General features: G+C 35.6%; 1 protein-coding gene across 2 annotated transcripts in view; it reads left to right on the top strand.

Annotated features, from left to right (window-relative positions):
* The window catches only part of TUSC3 (tumor suppressor candidate 3), a 112,019-nt gene that overhangs the window by 19,026 nt on the left and 68,434 nt on the right, over positions 1–24,559 (top strand). For both annotated transcript variants that reach the window (XM_053976288.1, XM_053976289.1), the window contains exon 2: positions 20,299–20,468. In XM_053976288.1, coding sequence (XP_053832263.1) covers positions 20,299–20,468 — 170 coding nt within the window. The remainder of the gene's footprint in view (positions 1–20,298; positions 20,469–24,559) is intronic.

Raw genomic sequence — 24,559 nt, 5'->3', positions numbered from 1 at the left:
ATGGTTCAGATGGTATCTCTTCCCAGAACAGGAAACCATGTGCCGTATTGTGATAATCAGAAGACATATTTTCTTTTTTAATTCCTTTCTGAGCAGTGGTTTAAAATTACTTTGTGCTTTGAATATTTTATAACATCTAATCATCTAGGATCTCAATATAAGATGGTTAGAATGGCTTAACTCATTCAGTCTGAGTTCACCTAATCCAGTATTTTTTTTTTTTCCTAACAACATCTGCAAACACGTACTCAGAGAGGGGAAGCATTATCTCCTCACCAACCTGTAATCTTCCACTATTCCACTGTTTTCAGCTCTGGTTTTCCTGAGCCTGATGTTTTCCACAAATGGATCTCTCCGTGAGGAATGCTCAGTCGTGAGTAGTTTGTCAATCCTAGGTCTTGTATGTCTCTTTCCATGCTTTACAGAATGATGCTGTTAAGGAATCTACATCTGTAGTTACAACTGCATCGAGAGAGGATTGAAAAGGCTTATGGTTCATGCCTTGTCATTTTATTAATCTTCATTTTTGCCAAGTATTTTGCTGTCGAAGGAAGCGAGTTCTTTTCATCTCTCCTACTATCTAGTGTAGTGTTGTCCATTCCACATACTTCTGAATTTACTGAATAGAGTTACTGTTCAAAAGACTTTACAGCTACCTTGCTTCATAGTTAATTTGTTCTTTTACAAGAACTGCTTCTGGCCTGAAGTAGATTTTTTTTTCTCTCTCTCAGCCATGAATATTGAATGAAGTGAAGCTGCCAAATCATTTATATTCAAACTTATTATGTAATCAGACCTATATTTTGCCATGCACAAGTTGGATTGCAATGTTGTTTTTGCCATCTCCATGAAAGGAGTTTGTTTACGTCTTAATCAGTGTAGTATGGAAACATGTTCTTGACAGTGGGTCAGCATTCTTAAGAGTAATGTTTTCCTTTTCCCACTGTATACTGCACTAAGACTCTACCAAATACTGGCCTCTCTACTGCAGATGCTTAAGAGCCCATTCTCTTACTGAAGCACATACTTCTTTAATGATAATTGGGTTGATATCTGGACCTTTTACTGATGATGGTCTTAGACAGTGAATGCAGTTTCGCTTTCTGTGACAGAGTAATTAAGTAACATTGACCTAGGAGTAAATCTGTGATTAATTGGCCTTTGAATTGGACATTACCCACTTGACCTAGAAGAGATTTAAATTTGTAGAACTGGACTTGTATGTTACTATTATAATAAACACATTTGGTTCTTCTTGCACACACAAATAGCTGATATGGCATATCGGACTTAATCAGTTTTTAAATAGTTTAAGTTTTATATTGTACATGCTTTGAGCAGAGATTCTTCCCTCCTATGGATAACTGTCAATCTGCAAATCATGCAGTTTCTGAATTGTTGAAAGATCAGAGCTCTTCATTTTTTTTCTGAAGTTTTTTTCCAAGAAACATAAGGAATGTTATTCATAAGCTAGTAGTTTGCATAGTGAAATGACAGAGACAGCCAGAAGGTGCAGGAAGAAGGAAATTTTCAGTGGAAATTAAAGGGAAAAAATAATAATGAAGGGGATGTCTGTAGAAGTTGCAGAATCTCCATCCTTGTAGACTTTAAAAACTCTACTGGGCAATGCCCTCAGCAGCCCACGGAAACTCCTGAATTTAACCATTATTTGAGGTGAACGTTGAATGGGATGACCTCTACAACATTTAAAATTGTAAAAACAGTAAGTATCAAGAATGTATGATTTTTAAAACCAATTTAATTGAAACTATATTACATCTCGATAAAAGGAGTGGTGCTGCAGTGAATACTCATTAGTTCTTGAAGTAACTGATTAGAGATGCTCATTTCATATGACTGTTTTGAATGAGATGATTCTAGAAGTCTTTTTTCAGTCTAATATATTGGTCATCTTCCATCAGATATTTGGAGAGAGACAAGTAGGTTTATGGGTTATTTCCTGTGATTAAAAACTAATGGTGCAGTATTTCTCTATGTTGTACTCACCCACCTGATTGCTTTGTGTGCTTGGGAACAAAGTGTGAAGGTCATTTCTACACAACTGTCCTGGAATACTGTGATGAGGGGGGATGAGTGAAGAATGGCAGCCATTTGAAAATGAATACCAGTTCTAAGCTAATGAGGAGACGGCAATTTTTGAACAAAGAAATGGGGAAGTAATTAGCCAATTATATTATTGCATATGCTTATCATACTGGCATGGGATAGACCATCAATAGGTAATGATAACCATTTCTTATATTACTGCTGATGTACAAAACATGCACTGCAGTGATAGACTAGATCCACTATCTTGTTAATCATTGGGCTTTGGGTATTTGAAAGCTGGCTGGATATAGTTTTTTAGAATATTAGCCAAATATTTTATCAGAATGCTCAGCACTGAAATTTGGTGCTGACATTATAAATGCCATTTGTAGATCTCAAAGTTAGACCAGATGAATAATGCAAGTCATTCTTTCATAGCTGTTAAATTTTCCACAACCAGAGGAAATCAACAGTGTGCAGATGTCTAATCAATCAGTTATAGGGTTTGCATCACAAGCCTCAAAGTTGGAATTAAGATTAATTTCTTTTTTTTAGAGCTCATGTAATTTCTCCAAAACTACTGCAGTTTTCAGTTATTTGGAATATTTGAACATTGTTTTGTCCTCCTCTGTCCCCTGGATGGCTTAAATATGCTAATATTATTTGAAAGTAGTGTTTGTTCTTAGGATAAAATTATTTGCATGCATGTAGTCATTAGTATTCAGTTCAGTGATCTGTCATATCTGTCTTATGATATTTGCTTGTCAAAGAGGTCTAATGAGTTACCTGAAGTAACTATATTGGATTAAGTACTTTTAGAAGTTGCCCTTATGCTATCACCAGTCTCAACACCACAATTCATATGTATATGGTGGTAACAACACTAGAATGTCATTGGTAACTTCCTCAATGATCTTAAGCTGCATTATATGCTACATTTTGTGCAAGCATATGAAAATAAGGGTGTCCACTTGCTGAGGGTCGGTAGATTTCATGCTTAATTTCACACAATGATTAAAACAGCGTTATTTTAATAAATTACCTGAGGAAGTGATCAGTTGTGGGGTTGATACCAAGTTCTGCAGACTGTATTCAGATGCTCTTTTGTACCATGGTCCCTGCCATGAGAACTAACAGATTGCCATGAGAACAACAGATGAGAATTATTGCAAGAAAAGAAATTGGTAGGTAGACTAAAACCAATTTTTTCCATACCATTAATTTGGGGAGAAATGCTTTAGGGTTTGCAGAAATTTAATAAATATGCATAAGGTGATATTATGTTTTCCACATCCTTTACATTTATACTGGCTTATTAAAGATTTAATTAAGTTTTCTGAAAAGGGAGAGAATGCAGTCTTGCAAAAAAATGTAGATGACAGTGTGGGTTCACAATAATTAGGGCTTCGGGGATAAAATAAAGATTCTCTACAGTTAATGAGTATTAAGGTAATGGCTGCTTTAAAAACTTGCAAAAATGACAGTGTTTTACCACATCTGTTTGTTTTCTAGTCCTAGTCCATCAATATATGTGACAGCTTACATATAATTTACTTCTGCAGCTATGAATAGTAAAAAAAAGTTACCGAAGATATTTTACTTTACCCTTTTTGTGCGTAAGCAATTTTTTGTACCAACTTCTTGCTCTTCATTATCCTGCATCTTCTTTGTTGTCCATTCATTTAAATCTTAAAAACAAGTATCTCTGGATTAATTTTATTATTATTTTCCTATTGAAACAGCATATTACAAAGCACTGCAAAAACTGTTTTTTTAAAATCCCTCTTTGAGTCCATTTTGCTGTCAAGTTTCTAAAATCTTGTCTGTGGTTAGACAAAACATACGGCAAAGCAACTGTTAATCCATGTTAATCCATGGTCTTCATTGGTCTCTTGTATTCTGTGTATAGAAATATATAAATAAGCAAATGACATGTGTTTTGTCCTCTTTGACTTGCAGCTTCCGAATTCTTAGGGACCAGAACTGTCTCTAATGTGCTTCTCCAGTAACACACAATTAAATTCTGCTCCTTGATTAGGATTTCTTAGTGCTCTGATTACATAAATAACAATACCAAAAGAACAATTCCTTTGCACAACTGGTTCAATGTAAATGGATCTATAATATTACACTTGAATGCTGAACAGCACATTTTGGCCTATAAATTCTGTCAGTAATACCAAGAAAATATATTGTTCTGCCGTTCAAAAGATGTATTCAATTGTGAGTTCAGTACAGTTGTCATGGATTCTGTTGTAGGCTTTTATTTAACACTTCAAAAGTAACTTCCTGCTTCTTTCAGCTTTGTAGCACATATTAGAGTATACTGTTCAACCATATGCTGTATACGTGGCAGAAGCTTGCATCCTTTATCCTCATACCCCTCGACCATTTTCTAGGTCTCCTTTCCTCCCCCTATCATTGTTGATCCTGAGCTCCTTTTAGAATATCTCCTGGAAATCTTCCTAGAAGAAGAAATTCAATTTCTTTTTCATTCCGTATTCTGCTCCAACAGGTTCTGGTGGCCCAGTCTGCCGTCAGTAAGTCAATAATACTTACCTCTCTTTCTTCACATTAATATCCGTGGGAAAAGTGGATATTTTCCTGAGAATGGGTGATGATAAAGGTGTAAAGTGAAAAAGGAGCTGTAGTAAGGACTATGAGGAAAGATCAGCAGATAGTGGAGCTTGCTCTAAGGGGTTTCTACAGTTTATTGAGGAACTGAATTCTCTCTAGGATAATTTTCCTTTAAAACCTGCAGCCTCTCTGAAAGCGTTGCCTTTTTGCATTAATGTTTTTAAAATATACCCTTTCCTGAATCTTCTTGTATTCACTGAAATTTTGAGTTTTAATTGTCTGAAAACTGCTTTATTTGCATATTGCTGCTTCTCCCTGACGTTCTGTTTAAATGCCTTTTAGAAGTACCAAGAGAGTAAATTTTTCTTATTGGTTAACTCATTGGTTAACTCTGTTCTAAATGGGAACAGTTAATGTGCCTCAAATAGAGTATTTGATTTTGTATAAATATGAAGCTTTACTTTAGTGTTACAAATTCTGGTAAATTATCCTGAAGACAGAACTGTGTATCTGCAAATTGACTTAGTCATGCTACAGATTATTTCTCCCAGTCCCTTTTACAAGCAGCTGGTAAAAAGCCATCTGGCTCACAAGCCATGTCTGTTCCGTATTATGAAATCTTTAAAGTTGCCTTTCTGCACTCTTATTTGTCTTTTGAACCATTCATTTACATAGTTTTTGACAAAGCATTACTTTTTCAGAAAAATATGGTCTCTTCTAACCTTGTGCGTCAAAAATAAATTACTGGATATTTGGCCAAAGCCAGTGAGCCAAACTGATAGTAAGTCACTTAGACAGTGATTTCAGTCAAGTTGGAGTGTGTGTATAAAGCAACCCATTTTTGTTCTTGGTTAATAATCATCCAGTTTCAGTCCTGCAAATGTAACTCCATGTGTATACGTAATGCAGAATATTTAACTATGTTATTTTTAATTTTGTTGTATTTATTGTGTCTTGTATACGTTGTTTTGCAGAGTAAATTCAATTCAGTTTAGCTACATCCTTGGAGTGGGAGATAAGGACTTGTGTACCAGCAAAGTAATTTGGAAAGTAATGCCTCATACTTATTTTTAAATGTGATTCAGACCTAAAACTTTATAGCAAATCGTGTTGTGTTCTTGTAAAAGGGTAGGTTTCTGTCAAATGGAGATAAAGTGTATTCTCAGTCTTTGTGTCTGTAGGGATTAGGGCAGTAATTGCATCTAATTTCTGGTGATGCTTTCTCCTCCCTGTGGTCACTGATGTATTATTTCACTGAATGTTCAGGGAGGAGTTGAAATGTCTGCAGTGCATTTCTTGAACCTGAATATAATTCCTATTACTTTACTCATCTCTAGGCTTGTCAGAATGAGAGTTTTTCATAACTGTTTTCTTCTAAATATAGAGGGGGCAAACTAATTGTGTAAGTTGAGAATTTTAGTTAGAGACATGCACATACATAATGCAGGGAAAAGAAAATTTTGACAGAATAAATAGTACAGTTCTGTAGAAAATATATTTTTTTATGTCCATTTCTTGAACTGTGAAACCCTGACTCCCTTGAACAGCGTGGAGTGTAAATTGTGCCAGATGAAAACTGGAATGAATTAATAAGTACTATCTGCTTTTTCTCTGACATGATTTTAAGACTGCAAGAAGTTTCTGTGATGAAAATCTCCCAGACTGACTATATTTAAAGAGGTGCAACCAATGTCAATATTCCTGATCGGCATTTTTCTTTGTAATGAGGTGATTTACTGTTTGTTCTTGCATGTGCCATGAATATTCACCAATTTTGTTGCTAAGCATATTGATGTGCTTTGTACTTACTTATCACTTACAATTGGTTTCAGGGCTATCTAATCTTCCTCTCTATAGCAATTATTCTTTATCTATCAGAAGATCCTCCCTCTTACTCTACTTCTGGGAGCAGGAGGGGTGTAAGCTTATCAAAGATCTTTTCTCACTTGATCTTTCTCACTTGATCTAGTTAACATGCCTCTTAGGTTATCTCTATAAATGATTTTGTCTTGTTAAATTGAGAAATGAACAAAACCATTCTGTGCTTTTGGGTCAGTTTCTGTTTCAGCTTTCCGATTTCCTTCCAATAGCACCTGTTTTAGCTTAGGCCTTTGTGCTACTGTAGAAAATAGTAGTGGCAATGTATCCTGTCTCCTAACTGGCAAACTTTGTTAGTTCTTTATTATGGCTACTGTTGCAGCATTTGTAAGGGAGCTAGGGAAGTGGTTGTCTTGGAGTTCCATGGGAGTAAGTGCAGTACTGAAGACCTCCACACCCCATAAGGAAAACTTTCTGTAGGGAAACAATTTCTGTTTATTCCCCAGGCTATAAGTAAGCATTTCTGAGGTGCAATTTTTATTTGCCAAACTGACTTCAAAATCTAGGTTGAATGGTAGTTAAAAGGGGGGGAGTTGGAAGGTGGTGGGCTTAACTAATGTCTAATGTTGACTTTAAAGAATGCAGACATCAAAACTAGAATATTTAAATATAGGATAATATGTTGAATTATCTATGTTAAATCTTTTTTAGCTGACTTCAAGGCAGAACAAGAATGTGTGTAAATTTTATTCACATATGAATTGTTTACCTTTTAAAGATTGTGTAGCCTTCGACTTCAGTAAGTTTTCAGTGTTAATTCTTTGTGGAGTTATTTTAAATACAAAGATAGTGTTTTCTACCTCAGCATGTCCTTGAGATGCAAATGATGAGGGCTGGGAAGATATATTACTAGTATATCTAATATGTTTGCTTAGTACCTGCAATAATACCTGAGTTCTGTGGGAATCTACTATTGCACATGAACTAAGCTGGTTTATGGCCTGAGCTGGTATTGCCTTTGTTATATTCCTATGATGATGGACTTGGGATGTAAAGAGGACTTCAGAATATATCTATGTGCATTAAGGTAACCAGGAATAGTGATTCTCGGGAAAATTAGGAAAAGTGTCTCTTTTTCAGCTGGGAAAAAATAGGGGAAGTGCTTCTCAGATTTATTATTCAAATTGTTTCCAAAACAAAGCTCTAGGATGGGTCTGTGGAATATTACATTTTATAGTCATGCTTCCTTTCTCCTTAATATTCTTAATTATTCTATATCAACAGGCTCCTTAAAATCAACCACAAAAAACAAACTGCCAAATAATTTTTTTCTCTCTCTTTTTTCTCTGTCCTTAAGCACCCTACCATTTACAAGTGCAAATATTCTTTTTGTTTACCTAAACTTTAGATGCAGAATAATCATAGATCTCTCCTTGGTCTGTTACAGAATTGAAGCTTATTATTTCTTGACTGGTTTAGGTCTTGAAATTACATTCCTCTTTAGCAAAAGAATAATCTAAGAGGGTTTTTTGCTTTTTTTTGTTTGGGTGCTGGGTTTTTGTTGTTGTTTGTTTTGCTTTGTTTTAAATCTGTAATTGTTTTTAACCCTGATAGGTCTTACATTAGCCAAGTCTGGAGTTATCATTTTCATTTAGTGAGAATAGTAATGATATTTTGCATAATATTTATTTCTCTTCTACCATAATTGGTTTCATCCTATGGGTACTTGGGTTAATGGATAAAACATAAAGAACAAATGGAATTTTAAGTAGGAAGTAAAACTTGTATATGTTGTAGCTAGTTACAAGATGTTCCAGTAACTTTGGCAGTAACAACTTTTTCCACTCTAAAGATTAATGATTTTGTCTACAATTTTTGATTATAATTTCTTTAATTCTTTAATTTTACACAGACTAGTTTGTGCATAGTTAAATATCTTATTTCAGAAAATACTTAGCTGCCTTGTCACAAGACGGAAAGTGTTAATTACTTATCATCACCACATCTTTCCTCTGACATTACTCTCTTAATTCACTTGTTGTGAAGAGGCAAGTGAGAAATTGAATTCTGTTTTTTTATCTTCCCAGTGTACTAATCAGCAAGATAACCTTTCGTATTAAGGTGCCAATAAGAAATAGGTACTTGAGAATTCTCTCAATAATACTAAAAAGACAAATTCATGACATCTGCCTATGTGTTGAGTTTTGGGTTTGGGCATTTTTGTTGTTGCTGTTTTTTGTGTTTGTTTTGTTTTGGTTTTTTTATCTTTTTTTTTTTTTTTAATGTTTTGGAGGATGAAGAAGCCAGAGTACTCATACCCAGAATATTTTTAAACTAGATGCTTTCTTTATTCTCTGTATGAAGTTAACTGGTTGTTCTGTGCTTGTATGGAGAACTGCTGATTTGTTGATTTTGTTAAAGGTCACTTAGTGTCCTCTAAAATTCTTTTATGTTACATACCCTCATTTTAAATATGTGTTATATAAAAACAAAGAAGTTTGAAGTACTCTTGTATTCCTTGTTGGAAGAATTTTTTTTAAAAGCAAGCATTATTCTTAAGGAAATTCTGTCAAAATTATTTCATTATGCTTGATTGAGGTCTCATTGTTTTCTTGTTCAAGCAGTTATATTTCTGATTACTGAACAGTGCTTATGTGCCTTGGAACAATTTAATTTCTACCCCTTCATTCTGGTATGTTTTCACTCATAGAACCAAATCTTCTCTGATTTATTCTGTATTTACTCTGCGTTTTACATTGTAAATACTTGTTGAATTGATTTGTCCTTAACTTTCTTTCTTTTAACAGTAGCTGCTACTGCCCCTTCCCAGTCTTCCTTTATAATCTAATTCACTTTAAGTTTTTGATGCTTTCCCTAGCTAGACTTTCATAATTTTTTTTAATACAACTTCTTTTTGTTGTAGCAGTTTAGTCATCTATTCTGTACTTCCAGGGATTGGAAATACAGCATCTGTATTTTAACCTGGTGTTTGGAATAACATAGAACAGTAAAGAAGAGGAAGAAAGTTGGTTTTTTTTTTTAGCATTATCCATAGTTTGGTTGTCTGGGTAATTCTTCAGTGTAGCACAGTGCTTAAGGGCTTTGAGGGATTAGTCTCTATGTGGTTCCTCAGAGAAGAGAGCTGAGTTATCAATGGCTTTGTAAAATGTCTCTCTAGCATGCCTGTTTACAGAGAGCAAAAATTATCCAGATTCTATTTAATTCTTTCATTTTTCAGGGAGAAAATCCAGTAATACCCTGAATTTTTATTGTTCTTTTGGCTTTTTGACTCCTTTCAAACTGTGATTTATTGGTAGCATTCCACCAAAGTCAAAGCAACCTCAAATTTCTGAGGTGAATTACCTTTTTGTGAAGTTACTATCATAATTACTTCATCATCTTTCAACATAAAATCTTATCATTCCACAAATATGCAGAGAAATGGGCAGTAAGAGATAGAAAGGGAAAGATGATTGGCAGTATTTCAACAGCAATTCAGTTTGTGAATTACCTTATTGTGAAACATGGAACAAGTACACTTTGAACAAAGGAACAATTTTGTTGGTGTCTGTCCAAGTCACCTTTTCTCTAGATGCTACCTGCTCTGTAAAGTAGAACTTGCTTTACATTAATGAAAAAAGAAAAAAATAGGATGGAACCACTCTTCAGTAAAGTGATGTCTTTTCATGCACATCCTTTAAATATCATGCTTTCCACCTAATGTTCTGAAGTTGAAAGTGTTCTGAGGAAAGGCTGAGAGAGTTGGGAATGTTTATCCTAGAAAAGCAAAGGTTCCGGAGGAGTTATATCGATGTAAATAAATACCTGAAGGGTAAAGATGACATCCAGAATTACTCGTGGCCAGTGACAGGACTGGAGGCAGTGGGCGCAAAATAAAACACCAGAGGTTCCATCTGAACATCAGTGAACACTTCTGTACTGTGAAGATGACTGAACATTGTCAGGAGTTGCCCAGAGGTTAGGGGTGGCTGGTTGTTTTGTTTGGATTTTATTGTTACTTGTTTTGGGGTTTTGTTTGGGTTTTTCCAGTTTTTAATTTTTATTTGTTTTTTTGTTTTGTTTTGTTTATTTGTTTTCCCTAAGGAACATACTACATAAGTTATTTGAATTTTTCCCAGGGCAGCATGTAATTTGGGGTATTTGGGGTACTAAAGCTACATGATCTGGTGTGTACAAAACTAGTGTATGAGCAACCTGATCCTGGATTACCAGGTTCTTATGGCTTACTCTGTAACACTTTCTTTTTTAATAGTGTAAGAGATTCAGCTGGCAAAAATATTTTGTGATAAAGTTGAGAGGGAACAGTTGGTTATATAGCGCTGACTGTAAAACATTCAGCTTCACATACAGTACTTGAGAGTAAAAGAAAGAGCTCATTTTTGCATTTTCAAAGACGCTGTGGACTCTAGTTTTCGAATGAAGAAAACAGAGGAGAAATATCTGTAGTGTCAAACCTTTGCTTTTAATAGAGAAATACAATTTCCTCAAATGATCTAGGTTAAATAAGACTGCCTGCTGATTTCAGCGAACACTAAGGAATTGAAGGGAAGAGTTTCTTATTTTTATTTTAAACATCATCACAATGTTAATAATGTGTTGAGAAGTCACTATTCTATGTAGCAAGGGAGAGGTACACAAAGTATATATCAGTTCCTGAATGGCTTTTAGTAGTTAACTCATAATTCTACTCTATAAATTGAATGCTCTGAGATGACTCTTGCAGAAAGCTGAACTTAAAAAAAAAACCCTTGGGGTCCAGAAACTCACAATGGAAATCTAAATAGCAACTAGTTTAAAAGGCTGGTTTAATTAAGCTTAATTTTACCTAAAAATCAGAAATATTTGAAAATGGCAGGCCAGATAAGTTGATATTAAACATCTTGATAATCTGCAGCTTTGAAATGTGTTCCTGGATTTAGAAAGAGTTTTGATTTGTGAAATAATAATTGTGCATTGAAGTATCTGCATAAAAATAATGAACTTAGCACTCTGAAAGGTATGGCTGAATCCAATTCCCAGGAATCTGAAGGTTCAGAATATTGAAAAAAATTATAGTAGTTTAAAAGTAGGAGTTTGATCTTAATGAATTGAAATGTATGTGCAGAATTAGTTATAACTTTTTGTGCATAATTTTAATATTTAGCTAAAGATTTCTTCACATCTTTAAGGACTTCTGCAATATTTTTGCTAGGTCACCCTGAATTGTTTTCCACTGAGAGTAAATGGAGCTTTTTTAGCTTTTGTGAATAACAAGCACTCTTGAAATCATCCTGGATGTCCTATATTATGCTCTCCTGAGACTAATATCCTTCCAGTATAAAGGTGACCTAAGCAAAACATACTTTGAGGTTTAGCTGGTGCTTTTGTTGTAGAATCTTTTCTCTAATTCATAATTCAACCTTTTGATATTTCTCATTATGTAATTAATTACTGTCATGCTTATAAAGAAAGAAAAGTAAAATAAAATTATAGGGGAAAAGCCTATAGTCACGTAAGTCATCTTACCTAGGCTTATTTCTATAAAATTTAAATAGTTTAACCTGTGTTTATTTAATGCAATACAGTAGGTATTATCTTTCCTGAAATAAGCTGTGCTCTTGTTTACAGTACTAGAGTCTTACTCTGTAATTCATATTGTTGATCTTACAGGCTTTATTTAAATCAGATTAGCTTTATTTTTAAATGAATGTAAGTTGCTATAAAGTTTGTGACAAATTGTGAAAATTTTGAGGAAGTATTAAATACAAAACAGGGTGAATTTCTTGATTTTGAAATCAGTTGTCTATTTTTGATTGTACTCAATGGAAGTTGATGATCTTTGTAAAGTCAACTGGACAAAATACATCCATGTAAACCATTATGCAGGTTATTTTCAATGTTGCATCTTACACAGTGTAAAAATATGAATGTTAATACTTTTATAATGTTCATAAAATGACAGCTTCATGTAATAGGAAATTAACCAGATTTTTCTGAAACTGCTAATAGAACAACTTATGGGCTAAAACAATAAGAAAAAAACCCAAAAAAAACCACAGTAGTTTTGGTTCTCTGTTCATTTATCTACTCAGCCAGAAAAGGACATTCTTTGGTATAATGCCAAAATGTAGGCATTTTACATAAAGATGAAAATCAGTGTCTCATTCCAAAAAGCAAATCCTCAGTCACAGCTAAATGACTTTGAGTCAATGGAGCATAATATTAAGTCAGTCATACTGTGCCAGCTTACATGGCTTCTCAGTTATGTTCGGGCAATGGCTTTTTGTAAATAAATAAATAATCTGAGAAGGAAAAAAGTATCCAAACAGATTTCTGTATATCTTAGTGGTTAGTAATATTTGCATTAATTCATTCTTCTCTTTTCTTGCAGAAGAGAAATCAGAGAAGAAAATATTTGCTGTACTGACAGTCATTCTCAATAGAAGAATTAGTTTATAAGTATATGGCTGCAGAATAATGTGTTACTCACTGGAATATTCAGAAACTTAATCCTGGAGTTCTCCATTAGGCTTAGGGTTGCGAATCAAGAAACTACAGTTTGTAACTTTGATGTGACCCATGGTTTCTATTCTTGTTTAAATGTTCTATTCCTGTTTAAAAGTTCAAGATAGGGATTAAATATTTTTAATAAAGCTACTGGTGCTGCTTGCATTAATTTGAAGAGGAATAAATTTTGACAAAAGTGGAATATATTTAATTTTTTTCCCCAGGTTTTAGAATAGCCTAGAAAATATTAGAGAGTAGAGTGAAAATGTAGACAGATCAAAGAAATTACCTTTCTTAGCACTTTCAAGTCTATGAGCTATTTGAGACTTTGTTTAGAAGACTTATGCAGGAAAGTAGCCTTCTATCTTTTCCCTTTTTAGTGTGTAGGAAATATTACATGAAATTATCTAAATGTATGCCGTTATTGTGTGTTGAGTTTTACAAATGATAAAAATATTTTTATATGTTCAAGGATATGGTAGCATATATGACATTTTTATGCAATCCTCAGATGACCAAGGGACAGCAGAACCTGTAAGAACACTTATAATGTTGACTCCATCATCTTTCTGCCACCAATTTAATGGGGTTAGTAAGTACGTATATGAGAATGTTTATCAGACACAGTTTTAGAGAAGTTAAATGTTCTTACAACATATTGGTGAAATGTGTTTATTAGTGCAATTAGTTTCTCTGTATTATTACTCTTAGTGTAATTAAAGACTAAAATGGAGACTGTTAAAGTAAATTGGAATTTAAGCTACATGCATTAGATAGATTTATGAGATACTTTACATCCAGTATCAGTGCAACCTTGTTTTGTGGTTTGTTTTTTGTTTGTTTGGTTGCTTTTTTTTCCACGAGTGTTGTCCTGAAATAATTTTGTACAGAGCTAGCATTTTTTGGGGATTTGTTCCACCTAAGTGAACAAAGCAGAATTTTCATCAAGGGTGGTTTTTCAATCTCCCTCAGCTAGTGTTGGTAAAATACACATAAAGGAAACATGGAAGTCAAGCCATCTTATTTTTTTTTTAAATTTTCAACATAATTTCAGAAATACTTAACAAAATCTGTAGTTAGGTTAGAAACTCCTTTCTTTATTTCTTTCACTATAAAAACTGAAATTTGAGATACTGGAGTGAATTTGAATTTTTTATTAGGAAAGGGGAATGGCTCGGTAATAACCAGTACTTCAGCCTTATTAGTAGATTGAGTCCCTGGCTAATTTATACTTCTCCTCGTAAGGTATATCTGCTTTTGACCCAATCTTTCTAGAGCTGAGGTCTTAGTCTTCCAGGTTCACATACTGAGCAATATTCAGGACCCTATTACATCAGAAAAACCGGAAACCTCTTCTGAAACATCAAAGATGTGAAGTGTTAGAACTGGTGTGTTTCAAAGGGAAGGAGTCTAATTTGAATACTGAATCATTGAGTAATATCACTGGGACTTAGTTCTTTGTTTTGTTCCAATAGCCCCTTATGCCTTAGGTTACCTGTGTCATGTTATTCTAACTGAAGGCAAAGTAAATGAAAGGAAGTCTAAAGAAGAAATCTTGAAAATATCAGGGACATCCACTGGACAGACAGAGCAAGCAGCACTTAGGAAAATATGTGTGATATTTTGTTTTTTGTTGTTTGGTACCCCCTACCCACAACAGAGTCTTATTTGGACCAAAAGAAATTTAGAAAATCTGGCCAAGAAAGATTAAAAGTCAAGTGAGGCAACACGTGTGTATACAAGGTGATTCTTGTTGTTTATGCTTTGTCTTGTAGGCACTGTGTCTTGGGAGAGTGAATAAATAAAGCTGTGTTTTCAGTAGCTAATCTGCTAGTCACAGAGTATGAAAGAGAAGGCTTGTAGATGTCAAGCTCTATGGGTTAAGAAGCAGAGAGGAGATACGGGAGATCACTGGGAAGCAGTCCCTAATAGGGAATTGCTTCATAACTTGTCACACTTAGTTTTTTGACAGGTAGCTTGGTTGTTTCATCACATCACTGGAAACCAAGATCTATAATAGATGAAATTTACCTTTTTTCTTTTGCTTTCTTCATGACTCAATAATAGGGACAACTGCAGTTGCAAAAATATTTTACTAGCCTTAGGGATAAAAGAGGAATTTTTTAGAATTGTTTTCCCAAGCAGCTTTTATTTCAGTGGGGAGTGTTCATCTCCTTAACAGGATTGAGGAAAAGGTACCAATGACTGTCACTATTTCAAGAGCAAAGACAATTTTCATAGGTGATCGCTTTATGAAGTAATCTCATTTTATAAAAAATGAACAGGTTTTTTGTTGTGTAAGAAAATCCCTGGATTTTATATTTTCTTGGATTTTTAAGGATTATTTAGTTTTGTGAAAATGTTGATATGCCATATATTTTCACTTTTATTTCAGGAGCAGCAAGTAATGTTGTAATTCTGTTTACAGAAGTTAGCATTCATTTTGTTTCCACACGTAGGTCATACAGGTTCTTTTATTCTGCTTGGAGCATCAGCTAATGAAAATAAGTAAATTATACATGGCTACTTCTTCATTCATTGATTTAATGTCCTTAGTGCTTTTACAGACTGTTTTCTGTTGATCATTTTGTAGCTATTTGCAACATCACACCCAGAGTTTTCTTTTTACAGGAAGAATTTCCTTTCTCATACTTAGGGTTTGGGTTTTATGTTTTTTGTTTGGTTGGTTGGTTTTTGGGGTTTTTTCACTTTAGTGTTTCAACTAAAACCCTTTCAGTTATCAACATAAATCTGGTAAGTGCTTAGAGGAATTCTGTAAATGAATAGATTTAAATATATGTAGGGTCTTTACTTGCAGAGACTATGGAAAGGAGCAGAAAATTAGAAATCTGGAGTGAAAATGAGGTAATGTCCCTTGTTTTCTGGATTTGAGTAACAGTTTCTGTCATCACAAGATGTGTTTTGTTAGATTTGGTCATTCTCTTCGTCTTCCAGATTTTCTCTGGCAGAAGACTTTTCCCAGGGGTGGAAAGAGGCAAGTTAATAAAATTTGTAAATGTCTAGCATCCTAATGGGAATTCACTTTGGTGACACTTGTATGTATGGATTGTATAGCTGGATGGTAAAGGTTAAAAGAAAACATGTTTTGTTTCAGTATCTTCACAGCAAGGATAGACCATTGTCTTTTCTACCAGTGCTTTCTAGGATATTAGTAGATTCTTTTTATTAGGGTAATCTGAAAATTTTTGCCTTTTCGTTCTACATGTTTTTTTGTCAATTTTTGTTCACTTTTCAACACTCTTCTTTCCCCCAGAAGAAAATTTTTGACTGAGCTAGAGCTCATGCTTTTATTCAACAGTATGTTTTCCTGTTTTCTACACTTCTCTCTTAAAAAAAAAAAAAATCTTACAAAAATATCCAAATTAGATTCTAGAATTATGAAATCCTTAAGACTGGTCTGCTGGCTTCAGTATTTCCCCTGCCCTCTGCCTGTTAGCACACTGACCAATTTTCTGAGTGTAGTATCTGTTAAGTGGGTGCCTTTTTGATCCAAAGCTGAATTAGACAGTTGGAATTGTAAAATGTGCCATATTTCCTTAAGACTTAGCTTTAAAGTCAAATGCATGGCTAAAATGCAAACTTTTATTTCTCAGATTTATTTCTTAGATTTCATTATCAAATGAAATGAGGAAAAGGTTACTAACTTGTTCAGGAACATATATGGTGAAAATATTTTGTAAATGACAAAACCAATATTAGACCTTCATCTTTTTCTATAGACTTAAAAGTCAGACAGACTGCACTGTGAATTCTAGAGATGTCAGTCCCAAGGTGTCTTCTATTAATTACTCTGCAAATGAAGTCTTCTGAAATAAAGTGTACAAAAATTGGTAGGATATAGAAGTGTAGTCAGTTACCTAAGAGAAGTGTAGTCTATAGTAGAATGTTTTATGATGCAAGCCACTATCTGCAGTCTATTTAATAACTTTCTATTTGAAAAAAATAGATTTCTCCAGGATGCAGTGAAGCAAGTGTATACGTTGTACCTAAGGACTACACTCCTGAAATATTAGCTTGTTTTTACCTAGTGTAGTACACATCTAAAGTTAGTTCAGTTACTAGCTTTTTACTTGTGCATATAGGAAAAACCAAACAACAAAAAGTGATAAAAGTGGTTGAGAACATTATAGTGAATATTGCACAAGAACTATGGAAAGGTGCAATAGGTTACACGTGGCTGAATCTAAAGGAATCAAGACTAATTTTTATTGGCAACTAGCTTCCAAGTAAAACTAGAATTGGGACTTCTCTGAGTAAGATTCTTCTATGTAACTCTATTTTATAGAAGCAAATTATATAGCACTAATAGAGCTGGATTTTTCTGTCAAGATCATGCTTTTGCTTTGATATCCTTAATGCTATTTCATGGGTTTCTTTTCTTTGAATAAGGCCTAATCTGAAAAGTATTTGTTTTTCTGTACCAAGTAGGATATTATGCATTGTTCCTCTGGTAATATAAAAGTTACATCTTTTTATTAGTACTCTTTGGTTTATCTTTTTGCTTGAATAATTGAAGCTTTTAGATGTACTAGTTCCCATCCTTTTTAGCTCCTTGTATTTTATTGTGCATTACTGGCTAGAGTGCTTGATGCATAACAAGTGAATCTTTTGAAATGAACAAAGATTTAATCCTGACACTGCTAATTGAAGGAAATCCTACAAATGTGTAAGCTTCATTTTTATGTAATTTGCTTTATGATTCTTTTTAAAGAAAAGAACTTAGATGATACCTTCTTGAGGCAAAACCACCAGAAACATAGGTCTTTTAGAAGAAAAATTATAGTTTTCATTGAGTCATTGATATTCTCATGATAAACAGAGTTGTAATCTCTCCTTCACATTCATCATTACAAATACCAGCTAAATTCTGAGAACAGGAACAAAAACCTAAAGGATTTTTAATAGGGTCAAGTAAATGCAGGTCTTTCAGAACTGTTAATGATCCACACTCATCAAAGCTTCTTTTGAACTCAAGCCTTCTGATTACCTGTGCCTAAGGGGCACAGCCCCTAAGGGGCCAAAAAAAAAAAAAGCAAAAAACACAGGAGACCCCAGCGGCTGCCGCTCGTGCTGCGCGCGGGCACATCCCAACCCCCTGGGAACGCAGGCAAGCCCTCCAAAAGAGTATTAGCTGGACACCTTCCCACGACTAATAGTCACCAGCCTGGAGTCTCTGCAAACAAAAAGCTGCCACCAGGGTCCTCAGTCCCGAGAAGCTTCCTTCCTTCGGCACTCCGTGGCCATGAAAGGTTTCACTTCCCCTCCCACGCAGGGAAAAGCATCCATGTGCTCCTCGTGGGTGGCAGAGGGTGCACTGACCTACTTTGGGGAGGCTTCGCTTCTGTTTTCAGTCCGGCACGAAGCACTGCTTCTGCGCGGACCGCGGCACGCTCTGCCTGGCGGCCCGGCCCCGCGGCAGCAGCAGCACGGCCCCACAGCAGGGGCGCGGCCCCGCACGGCTCCCGGTGCTTCGTGGTGGTCCTCTGCCTGCGGTGGCGGCTTCGCTGGCCCTGGCCCCACATTGGGCACCACTTTGCGGCATTCTGTTGTCTCTCCCGGCTCTGGAGCAGCCTCTGTGCCCAGCGGGGCGCCGTGGCTCCTCCGGTCCCGGACTCGCCGCTGCTCCTGGGCTCCACACGCTCCGGGAAGGTGGGTCGGCCACTTCTACCGCCGCTTGCGAGGGACCTCGATAAAGGGGGTGAAGGAAGGACCAAATTCCCCACAGCAGGAGCTGAGAGCATTTTATTGATGTGCTACCAACCCCTGAGTTGGACAATACGGCCGCATGGTCTTGGCTGCACGGAGCTTTTATCAGGGACGGAGCGGAGGGTGTCACGTGGTCTGGAGAAGCCAATAGGGATGCAGTAGGGGCAGCACCGGGGCCCGGGGCAGTCCCGGGGCTGTGGGGGTGTGCTGTGGAAGGCAGGAGCCAATGGGGCACGGCAGGGGAGTCGCCGGGGGTCCGGGGCAGCTCCAGTCACAGGGGAGCGGTAACAGCGGGAAAGGACCCACAGGAAGGGACAGGGGGGATGGGAGCTGGGCCGCATGGTAAGGCAACCTGGGAATCGGCCACCGAGGGGGGGAAAACCGGGGGATACATGGGAGTACACAGAATTTGGTAAGACACACTAGAACCCCGACCTAAACCCAAAGTCCGGGATGCAATGATTTTGAAGGTGGAAGGTTCTCACATCTTCAAGTCTCTGAAGTTAATTTTCTCTTTGTTTGGTGTGCCTTCCTCACTTTCTGTTCCTGTCTGTCTGCTCCCTTCTCTGTCCTTCTCACTTTCTCTCAGCACTTAGCTTCTGAGTTGTAATATTCCAGTTTCCTCCACTCTTATTTTTTGTTTTTATTTGGTAAAGGCATCTTCCACAGGGCCAGTGAGCAGGGAGCTGAAGACTTAAAGCAAGATAGATGCATTAATTCTGATATGCTGTATGCAGCAATCCACCTAGAGCATGGTCAGTACAACCTTGCTGAACCTAGGTAACATAGGAAACTAAACACTTTCTGCTAAACATGTGTGGAACCAGGCTTACTTGATAAAAAAATAACCAAAACCCTAAATAGATTTTCGCAGGAATAGTTAGATAAAGATGGCTGTCTTTTACTATGTCTCATAGCTTGCTTTTAAATCATGCATGCTTTCAAGCAAAAGACAATACACAAGCAGATTTTTCTTATACAGTGGTAGTTCAATCAAAATATTTTGTGCTTCTCAGTCTTGAGATCAGCTTAAAACGTTGATCTAATAATGAAATGTACCTAGATGAGTTTATATGACAGTGCAGTCTTGTCTCTAGCAAAATATAAAACTTGCATGAATTTAAATTCACTATGATACATTTGTAAGAAATTCTAAACATAGTAACTATTTCTCTCTCTTTGTAGGTACATTTTTCTTTCATCTTTATACTCAAGTGACTGACAATATTCTACTGTGATTTTTACTAAATAGAATAAATACAACATAAGGCTGTGTTTTCTAAAACTTCAGTTTTTAAAACAGAAATTAAATGATTGCTGTACTGCTGACTTCTGGTTAGGCAGTGATCCTTACTCTACTCCTTTGCCGTTGGTCGCAACCTGTTTGATTTTATGTATTCTTTCTGTTTAAGACCACATTGAGTTACTCTTTTAAATACTTAAAGTCTTGTTGACTACATGAAAGACTAAATTATGCTATTAGCTAAACTCTGCTACATATAGCTATATATAACTTCCATCTTGAGTCCGGAGGAGTTTGGAGGGTGCAAAGGCAGAATATCGGTACAAAGCACTTAAATTTTAAGCTTAAACATTCCTCATGCTTCTCCTCAATTACAGAATCTTTTGGCTGAGAAAGTGGAACAGCTGATGGAGTGGAGCTCAAGGCGTTCAGTCGTCCGCATGAATGGAGATAAATTCCGAAGATTTGTGAAGGCTCCACCTCGTAACTACTCTGTGATAGTGATGTTCACTGCTCTCCAGCCACAGCGGCAGTGCTCTGTTTGCAGGTAATTTATACCTTAATGACCTTTCTCATCTTCCTTACCTCGGTTTTCAAGGGAATGTTGGAATCAGTGTGCAATATGCCAGGTAGAGTTGTTCTTTGCATGGGGTAGATGCTTACTAGTCAATAGGCTCATGTGCTTGTTACAGCATCTTTTCAACCACATTTCATCTACATGTCACATTTTAGAATTCTTCCAGGTTTTGATTTTTAAATTGCAGTTGAATAAAATGTATACAGCTGAGGAAGACTTTCTCTTTAAGAAATCAGCTTTATTTTATTATCAGTTAATCTGATCTTTCCAAAGAAATTTTGTGACAAAAGTGATTCATTACCATTTAATAATACAACACTTCACTGTTTTCTTTAGTTAAGAGATGCCCAAGGTGCTTATGCAGATGTCTTCCCCTCTGATTTCACAGCTTTGAACAGTTCTTACATGCTAGCACATTTTTCATGAGGTCATAGGTATTGTGGAGTACTGTATGTCACAGCAGTTTGATGTGTTCTGGTAGCTCCATTCTGAATATGTATTAGAGTGCCTCTGGTAGTCTTCTAAGTTCAAGATCTCGCTCTGCAAGTTCCTAGTGCAATAAGTTAATCCAAAAATAACTAATGATAGGGAAATAGGGCCAAGGCACTGAAAGGTAGTCATGCACTTAATTACCTCACTAAATCAGAAACTGTGGTAATAAAACCTTCTTCAGCCAAAATATGCATTAGAAATTACTGTGTTTAGCAATAAATGGGATTATTGGGAAGGGAGCTCTAAACACTATTTAAATAGGCAGCAAAATATTTTGTAGGACTATGAAAAACGTAGGTTGTATATGAGGTAATACTATTTCTTGTTTTTAAATACATTTATTTAAACTATATGCGAAGTTGGTAAATGTAGCAGTGTGTTAGAGTTCTGATGTGTTAGAATGTGACATTTAAAACTGATACTTTAACTTGGGTATCTGTAACTGTCTATTTTTTTGTTAGGTTTTAGGTTTTTATATATTAATTTTCTGTCATTGAAGTCAGTTTTGAGGGCGAGTATGTAAATTGTCTTTGCACTTCACCCTCCATATACGAACTGTGAAGCTGCAGGATTAGGTACAGAAATTGTCCAGCATTCTTAAGTGAAGTTAATTTTTTAGTTCAGCACATTCTATGCTGTTGTTTCTTCTTTATGTTGCCAGAGGTCAGCTTCAGGAGATGATACGGGAGATGAAAGTTTACCATATTATTTTATATCATTCCTTATTTACCCAGTGGGTAAAGCTACAGGAGATGCACCAAGTTCAGCTTTATAAGGGTCATTGTATTTGTCATTATAATGGCCATGGCAAATTCTTTCCCTGTTCTACATATAGGTCTTTTGTTAAACAACATAAATATTGCTGTTATTAATGATGTTTATTTTTCTTGCAACTGTATATTGTTTACTGTACTGAAAAAGAGCTTATAAACTTCTTCTTAGGTAAGACCAGACTAGATATCTTGTACAGAAGCAACTGGAAATCTTAAAGCATAAAATGAAGGACAAATCAGCATACTACTTTCAGTTGGGTTTGTTTAAATAAATGTGAAGTTGTGATCCACTTGTTCACATGAAATAAAAGGAATTTAATGAGGTTGATCATACTGCACATAAAACCATTATCAGGGAAATCGACATTTTCAAATCAATGGTTAATTAATGGACAGGAGCACTGAGAGGATATATAGAACTGAAATGCATGCATTACTTAATTGTTAGCTATTCACTAGCCACTTTGCCTAAAGGATAAATGGATTTTTTAACTTAATCTGTAATGTTCTGTGAAGATGCTCTTGTTCAAGATTTAAGTTAACTGCTACTAGTCAAAATATTTTCAGAATAATTACATAGAAAGAAAAAAATCAATGTCATATTTCAAATGAATGTATGAAGAAGTACCTAGTCTGAAATCTTTGACTTTGAGTAACTTTGTCACAAGAATGAGAACATTTTTCCTCTTTAAAAATTGAGCATGGTTGGTTTATGCACCACAAGACTATCAAAAAAACCCCAGTTTTCTTTTTCTTTTGGTGTCTAGATTTGACACTTCTGTATTTTATCTTTCTATGATACATGTGGAAAGCTGACCAAATTTGTCTCAGTCTGAGAATTTTTTCTGTGCAGCAAGGAGGATGTTACACCATCAGTCACACAAATCACATGATTTGTGAAAGTGTATGGAAATCATATCAACTCAGTGTTAAAATGCTGCATACAAAGAAGTCTTTGAGACACTAGATATTTAGATAAAGCTTTTGTATGTAAAATATATCCTTTCAGTCAATCCTGTCTGAATCAATCTAGAACTAACATAACTTCTGAAAACCAGCAGCTATGTCTATGTATTAGTAGAGCCCCTAGTCATGCTTCTAGAGTTTTTTTCAGAGAAATTTTGTCTTTATTCTAAAGCAGAACTCTTTCATCTACCTTTGTGGACAAGCAAACAAGTTCCAGTTTTCTGATCTAAAAGAGAGTATTGAAAGACATCTGATGCCTTTACAGCTGTGTTAGTGGCAGTATAAATGTCAGTTTTCCTGTTGTCCCAGTTATTTAAGTTCAATAGGACATAGATGGTGTTAGGAAATCAAGTAGGAATAACTGATTAGATATTCAATGTGCTCTTGAACAGGACTGGAATGTGTTTCTAACGGCTTAAGGTGGGGTTTTTTCCATGCATGTTTGGAAATGTGTTGGATTAAACTGTTCTGATTCCAGGAAATTAAACTTAGTTTTAATTGATTTACCTGTTACTGCTGTTCTTGGTGTATATATTCTTCAACAGTACATTGGAAGTAGATACTAAAAGGCCCTTTGATGCACTGTGATGATGAATCAATTTGGATGAGCAGTCAGACATAATCTCACTCCAAATAGTGACTGCTCAGGATGTAAGACTAACTTCCTTTTGCCCTTTGTCCTTCGGTCTTCACTCAACTAGATAGTTTATCTCTATTACCCACATCAGTCTCACAACTGAAAAAAATTACTTTTGTATGTAAGAAGGAGAAAAAAACCACGTTCACTCTGACAGGAGTATCTTCACAGATATGAAGGGACTGTTCCTCAGCCTGTACTTTGTATTGCATACACGCAAATGGTAACTACTGGACTAACTTGAATGCATTTTCAGGTGAAAATTTGCTGCCAGCTTCTGTGCCTTTCATCTTCTTGCATCTTGGAATCTGCTCCCTCATTTATTATCACTACATTTTTCTAAAGTGATCAGCACCTTTTATCAGCCAGAATTCAGTGACCTGCCCTGCCTCACTTGATTATTAGTGTTTTGATTTTCACCTACAGAAGGGCTTTAGCTCAAGCCTGCTGGTGCTGACTGCTCATCTGTATCTTCCATTGTTATAATTAAGTCCTTTTTTGTTTGTTGCTGCACTATCTGAGCACTCCATAAACACATTATATGAAATATTTTTGTTTGCTTTCTAAGCTCTGCATCTCTTATCTGACTGGCGGAAGGAGCCATCTCTGCTTTGAATACAGGTGCAAACAAGAGGTGTATTGTTTGTTATCACATTTTTGTCTGGTTCATTTTAAAAATTCATTGCTGGGGTATTTTAATTTAGAAAAGGATATCTGGATCAGAGGAATGAGATTGGTCACTTGAGCTTTTCCTCAACGGCTGAAGTCCATCAACAAAAAGATGCATATTTTGTGTTGATTCTTTTCTTAGTGTTCCTTGAAAAGATGAGAGCACTGTCAGAGGAAATGGAAAGAAATGTCAAAATACATGAGAAGAGATTCCAAATACTTTTATTAACATCTACCGTATCAATGAGACCTCCAAGAGGAGGTTTTTTAGTTCTGAAAAAAAAAAAAAATTTGTTGGTTTCCCTGCTTAAAAAAAAAATCTCAGAAGACAGATGTTTTCAAGTAGCTGATGCAAGAGTAGATCAACAGCAAAAAGAATTGTGGCAGTCAAGGAGCATCATCAGAAAGAAGAAACAGGATCCAATGTCTTAGTTTTTTGCTAGCTGATAAAGAGCAGATAGTGAGAAAAACATTGACAGGTCTCTTAAATGTATTGAGAGGGAATTACCATTTGAACTTTTGTT

Source organism: Vidua macroura, chromosome 4 (genome assembly GCF_024509145.1).
Source record: "Vidua macroura isolate BioBank_ID:100142 chromosome 4, ASM2450914v1, whole genome shotgun sequence".
Classification (NCBI taxonomy): domain Eukaryota; kingdom Metazoa; phylum Chordata; class Aves; order Passeriformes; family Viduidae; genus Vidua; species Vidua macroura.
The sequence above is the reverse complement of the archived record's forward strand: the minus strand, read 5'-3'. Positions and strand labels throughout refer to the sequence as shown.